Source organism: Phacochoerus africanus, chromosome 4 (genome assembly GCF_016906955.1).
Source record: "Phacochoerus africanus isolate WHEZ1 chromosome 4, ROS_Pafr_v1, whole genome shotgun sequence".
NCBI classification, from domain to species: Eukaryota; Metazoa; Chordata; class Mammalia; order Artiodactyla; family Suidae; genus Phacochoerus; species Phacochoerus africanus.
Genome location: NC_062547.1, coordinates 40714289 through 40720791, shown reverse-complemented (window position 1 = coordinate 40720791; position 6503 = coordinate 40714289). Strand labels below are relative to the sequence as shown.

Sequence of the window (6503 nt, the reverse complement as noted above, 5' to 3'; positions counted from 1 at the left end):
ATAAAAGCTGTGCAAAGACAGCAAAGTTCCATGAAAAAAAAATCAAAGAGGCTTGTGGGTCTCTTTCTGTTCACATGATGCCCAGTGCTCAGTGAACCCCCCCCCCCCGGAAATAATAAAAGGGCACAAGGTAGAGTGCTTGGTGCATGTATTGTGGATGCAGAACTAGGAGTAAAGAAAAGGCTTTAAAATACACATGCAGAAATAGAGACTGAGGAGTTCCTGTTGTAGCGCAGTGGAAACGAATCTGACTAAGAACCATGAGGTTGTGGGTTCGATCCCTGGCCTTGCTCAGTGGGTTAAGGATATGGTGTTGCCGTGAGCTGTGGTGTAGGTCACACATGCAGCTTGGATCTGGTGTTGCTGTGGCTGTGGTGTAGGCTGGCGACTACAGCTCTGATTAGACCCCTAGCCTGGGAACCTCCATATGCCACGGGTGCAGCCATAGAAAAGACAAAAAAAAAAAAAAGAGACTGATTCTTTTTCTCATGTAGGGGAACTCACTTCTAGCTCAGACAACATTTGGAATATGACACCTAGAAAAGACTCAATATGTGGTACCTTAGACCAGATGGCACAGATAATTTTTTTTTCAATTCTTGGGGTTTCTAAGGGCACTGTTATGGGAAGATGGGGCTACCAGAGTCTGGAGTGGGTAGAAGGCCCTTGCTGTCTAAGATGGGGAAGTGGAGGGATCTACAAAGTTAGAGGTCTCGAAGTTATATGCTTGATGCTGTGACTCCTATCTTGGTTTCCTACCTCATAAAGGGTTTCTTATAGGGCTGTTGCTGCTGAAGACCAGCAGGGCCTGGCTCACAGCTAAACCCAGGTGTGGAAGTGACCATCCCACTGTATTTAAAATAGCTTGCAATAAACCAGGCCGACAGGAACCCTCCTGGAAAAGTTAAGGCTGGGACCAAGGCCTAAATTTAACTTTTGTGAAGAGGGCTGTTGGGAGATGGTGTGGGGACTGTCATTTGGGACAATGGAAGGGGTGGAGTGCCCTCAACGAGGTGACAATTCCACGGCGGGGAGTGGGGCAGCGTCTGGGCAGCAAGGACCAAGTGAACAGGCACTGAATCCCACCTCTTCAATTTCAAAGCACTTATATAATCAGCACTCTGGGCGCGGGCTCGCTTCTAAGATACGGTGATCTCCTCCTCCTCGCCCTCCTCATCCTCCTCCGAGTCTGAGAAGTCCGAAGGTTTGTCTGGGCTGCCAGAGTGCGCGGGCGAGGGGGGCAGCGGCCCTTCGAGCCGTTCGACCCGCAGGTGCCGAGGGTCTGGGGACGCATGATAGACCAGGCGGTGGCGGGGGCTGCCCCGGCCCTCGTCGTCCTCTTCGTCGTCCCCGGGACCTTTCTGGCCCACGTCGCTGAGGTCGGGGTGCGGATTGAGTTTAGTGGGAAGGGTCTGCTCGCGGCAGCCCCCGCTAGACAAGAGCTCTCGCTCTTTGGAGTTCCGCCACTTCATGCGTCGGTTCTGGAACCAGATTTTCACCTGGGGCGACAGGGGGGAGGAGAGCAAGGAGAAGCAGAGGTTAGCGTAGTACCCCTCCCCCCCAACACCGCTCCAAGGGAGTGGGAAGGAGGCCCTATCCTTCCCATCTTTGCCTGGACCCCACCCTGTAAAATAAGCCCGATGGGGGCGTGGCATTTACCCTACTCCCACCCCTACCTGGGCTCGCCTCACCTGTGGCCCAGCGCTCCCGCACCTGACCCAGATGGGCTTGGGGTGGGGCCATGCGGGGCTCCGGGGAGATGGGGCGGGGAGAGAGGCTGTCTCTCCCCGAAGAGCCTCCGCGGGCCTGGCTCGTGCACGTATTTACTCCCTCCCTAGACCTTACCGCAGCTGTGCAATGGGACCTAAGAGGTTTCATTTCTACGCTGTGTGGGGGTAGGGGCTGTGGGGAGACTGAGTCCACCTGTGAGTCTTTCAAGCCCAACTTGGCCGCCAGCTTCTTGCGGTCGGGCTTGCTGATGTACTTCTGCTTCTGGAACATCTTCTCCAGCGCCTTGCGCTGAACGTCGGAGAACACGGCTCGACGCAGCATGCCCCTGCGAGGCTTGCCGCGGGCGGCCAGGGGCCAGGAGAAGGTCCCCGGGATGGGCACGACGCTGGAGGACGCTGCGGAGGCCAGGGGATGGGAGGTGAGTGAGTGAGTGGGCGGTGTCCCGCCCGGGCGGGTGGCGTCCGCCCCTCCCTTGCGGCCTCCTTCGGTTTTTCTCTCTGATCCCTTCATCTCTTTAAAGCGCTCCTTTTTCTCCTCCTGGAGAATAGGCTATGAACCCACAAACCTGCGAGAGTGAAAGGCGCTTTCCGCCCAAATAACTTTGCCTTTCAACCGTGCAAACCCGGATTAGGTAAAACCACGGAAACACAGAAAACAGCCTCCACAATAGCCTGTTTCGTTTTTCTATTCAACGGTCTCAAGGAAACAAACCTGCGTGTATCAGCTAAAATAGCAACAGGAAAAAAATTTACAAAAGTAAAAATAAATTTTCCAGCGGAGGCCACTGAGTTTCCCCCTAAAAACGTTGATGGCTTTTGCATTCTTTAGATGAAAAGGAGGTGCTTTACTGACTTGATAGAGGAGAAAATCCGCTTTGGATTTTTTATTTTTGGAAAAATCCAATCAGTATTCATCTTTTTAATATTAATCTTTCCTCCCCTCCCCCATAAAACGTAAAGAATTCGTCCCAAATACATGAAAAGTGGCAGCTAATTAGCACATTGACCGCTTCCCAATGGATATTGGCATGATAAAAGGGGGGAGAGTTTCGCTTTAAGGGAGAAAAAAAATCCCCAAAAGAAACAGAGACTCTAATGAAGCGTGAATGGTAATTGTGTAGTAATGAACTAACAGAAAAAGACTGAGGACAAGCAGCGAAAGCCATATATTACTGGGACAAAAGAGATTTACACTTTCAAACTAAACACAACTGCAGGCCAAGACCATTGGGAGAATACTGATGGCAGGAGCTTCTCTTCGGCGAATCATTTTCATTAAATGGACATGAAAAGCTATTTATAAAGCTCGGGTTGTTTTTGTTAGAGCATTGAGATGGGGGAGAAAGGGAGCAAATTCCATTATCAGCCACAGCATGAATGGTAGTGTGTGTGTGGGGGTGAATTCTCTCTCCCCCTTTCAAAAATCAATTGCTTGTTTCTTTGGCTGATATTTGGGAGTGCTGTCTAGGTTTTACCCATCCCCCACCGACCATGCCTAGTCTCTCTCCCCTTTATAGGAGTTCCTCTGTCTTCCTCAATCTTGACCAGCTGCAGAGTTTTTGAGCCATAGTTGGAGTCATCTCTTGGATTCCAGGATGAAAACCTCATGGAACCTGCTTAAGGTGTTTCTCCTTTAAACTGAGACCCAATTATGGGCTTTCCTCTGACTTATTTTACAAGCTCAACGATGTTTAAAATGAAATATTGGTGGAGGGAGGCTAAGAGAAGAGTTTGGGAAATCAGGTTGGAAATGGAAGGTAGGGGTTGTGGGAGGATCTAGTCCCCCTCCTCCTGGGCGACCCTAGGCATCCCACACAAGAGGGCACCCCATGTGGTCTTGTGAAAAGCCCGAAGCCCTGAATGAGTCTTAAAGAGAAATTAGCCCCGGCTGGTAGGTGTCTCTCCGCGGCTTGGAGGCATGAGGGCTGGTCTGTGTGTGGCTGCCCGGAGGAGCTGACCAATTGGTCATGGTGCTGAAACCTTTGTGGGGAATCGTGGCCAAGTGCGCTGACTCTGTGGGAAAACGGCGGCGTGAAGGGATGCCAACAGCTCCTCGCCGGGAAGGGAACCGCCTCAAATTGGGACCATGACAATTCCTGCTAATTTGTAGAGCAGGGAATTGGTGCAAAGTGTCAAGCAGTCACTGCTTGTGCTAAATAGGGCATCAAATTGGCGCGACGGATTCGTGAATGTTGTACGCCTTGCAACCTCTGAACCAGAGCGTAACCCCGTGGGGTGGACGGAGAAATATGGCTTCTGGGTAGGGAGCGACGGGGTGGGGCTGGGGCAACGCCCAGCCTTGTGAGAGGAAGAGGAAGGAGACCTACCTGGGAAATAAGATGATCTGATGAAAGGCTGGAAGGAGCCTTCAAAGTAGGGAAAGGCGAAGGTCTTAGGAGGGACACTCTGGAGCAAGGCAGGGGACGTTTCTAGGAAAGCGTGAGGGAAGGAGGAAAGGAAGGAGGGAGACAGAGAATTTGATTATGTACGTGATTATTGTACAGCACATCGAATACATGACATGATTAACCCTTCAGCCGGTTTCAGAGGCGTCTTCCCCAATGTACTGACCGAGTAAAATAAATCTGTTCCTAACATTGTCTCCGTCTGTGGAAATCCCCCCCCTCCCCCGCCCCCTGGTGTTATCTTTGGCACTAAGGAAATAGGTAGAGCTGGGGCAGTGAAGAAAGGGATTGCAGATTCAGAATACTAGCTAAACTAGTAAACATACTGTCTTGGATTTAAAAAAAACCTGAAAGCTCAAGTGCGAAAAGGAGACGCCCAAAGGCGTGTACTCAATTTTGCTCCTCCAGGGAACTGGGCACGCTTTCGGAATGCAGGTGTTCAAGTTCATTCTGAGGGTGGGGCGAGCTTGAAGGGTTCCCTTCACCTCCCCGGGAATCGCCTGGACCTAAGTCTCACATTGCTTGATGTGGGGCCTCGGGGATCTTGTGTACCTGTGTGCGCTGCTGTGTGCCTGGGTGCCTGCTGCGTATAGGAAACTGGGGCCGGAAAGACTCCACACCTATACCGGCTCTCAGCGTTTTGCCCTCACTTACCGGTTCTGGGCGCCGAGGAGAGGATGGCGTTCACTCCAAACTTCAGAAACGTGGGCTCGCTGGCAGGGGAGACAGCGGTCTGCGATGCGCCGCCCCGCCGGCTGCCTGGACCGGGGGAGCCTAGGTCCGAGGCCCCGGAGTCCGTGAGAGCCGCAGGGGCCCCCTGCCTAGGGGGCGACATGCTGGCCGTGGGCACGCTGCGGGGCAGATAGGCGGGGGGTCGGCTGATTCGGATCAGATCCTCCACCAGAAAGCTCGAGTGGCCGGAAAATGCCGACTGCAGGGACTGGGGCAGCGTTAAGGTGGGCGTGGGGCGCAAGAGGCTGGGGTACCCGGCGGGGGGCGCGAGGAGGCCGGGGAACATCATGTTAGGCGCGGGGCGGGGCGGAAAAAAAACCTTCTTCCAGTGGCCAGAGGGTAAATGCCTGGCTTCCCGCCCCTCCCGCCCCCACTGTGCCCTCTCTCTTGGGCTTAGCTAGCGTCTTCAAGTAACGATCCCACTTGGGCGTCTGCGAGTCCTCCGTGGTCTTCCCGTCGAGGTGATGGTTTTATAGTGGCCCGCCCGTTAAAGCGCTTTGAAAAGTGACAGCTCTGACAATGAAGTTCAACAAAGTTCTCCACTCGAGCTTCATTCGCCGGAGGCTCTGGGCGCTCTGATTGGCGCAGGGGTGCAATTTATGATTGGATTAGTCTTCATAAGCATGGCCCGCACAATGGGCCGGCAACAAAGGCTGGCGCGCATCAATTCTGCATATCGACCGCCTCTTTGCAATACAGTGCGCCCCCAAGCTCTCGCCGAGAGTTTTTGTTCCGAAGCAACACCCGAGCTAATTAAATGCCTATTTAGAAGTTTCAGATGACATCTTGCCTCATAGAAAAGGAATTATTTAAAGAACGCACTAAATTTATTTGCAGCTCCCCTGCTGAGCCTGGAAAATAAATCAATAAATATTCATAGAAATTCATCTCCAGGCAATCAGTAAAATAATCCTCCCCCCTTATGGGGAGGGCAATGGAAAATTTCAAGTCAGTGAACATGTAAATATACCCACTCTTCCATCCCTGCCCTACACATTACTCCAGCTGAGGCATAAAACAGATGTGAAGAGTGGGTTAAGTGAAATGCTTTGAGGCTATTAGAAGCTCATCCCTAGGGTTGAGGCGGGAGATCTTGAGTTATCTCATGTTGGGGAACTAATTGAGTTTGAGAGAGTTGGTGCCTACCTGAACAGTAATATGACTCCTGCAAACTCCCAGCAACTTGAAAAACGATTTTCTGTGGGCACGTGCTTTTCTTTACAAGTGTCATTGACGAAGGAACCACAGCTCACCTGGGGGAGGAGCAGAGAGGAGTGTTGAAATAGGATGAGGCAGTGGGATTCCATTCCCAAGGGCTTACCTCTGCCTGAATCTTCCTTAGGCAAGGAGACCTGAATGCTGTGAGTGCCCCCCAGCCCCATTTCCAACGTCTAGGAGCCCTCATCGGTTTTAGTTGAAACTCACAGCCTGGACTTTTAAAAGCCACAGCAAAGAAGTTTGGGATTCCTCCCAAGAGGGTTCTCCCCATTGCTAGGTTCTTAACGCAGCCAAAGTCTTGCTGCTTCTTAATCAACTGCAATGTACAAACTCATGGAAACTGCACGAAGGATGTGGTTCCCAAAAATGTTGGTCCACCTCAGGAATGACTATTCTTACTTAATTTGGTACCTCAAAT

At 51.9% G+C, this 6503-nt stretch overlaps 1 protein-coding gene across 1 annotated transcript; it reads right to left on the bottom strand.

Moving 5' to 3' along the window:
- Positions 1-596: 596 nt before the first annotated feature.
- On the bottom strand, positions 597-5449 carry DBX1 (developing brain homeobox 1). Its single transcript, XM_047774278.1, has 4 exons — positions 4790-5449; positions 4058-4159; positions 1924-2126; positions 597-1499 (listed from the first exon to the last, which is right to left on the bottom strand). The coding sequence occupies exons 1-4, from the start codon at positions 5154-5156 to the stop codon at positions 1140-1142; spliced, it is 1032 nt and encodes a 343-aa protein (XP_047630234.1). The 5' UTR covers positions 5157-5449; the 3' UTR covers positions 597-1139.
- Positions 5450-6503: the final 1054 nt, after the last annotated feature.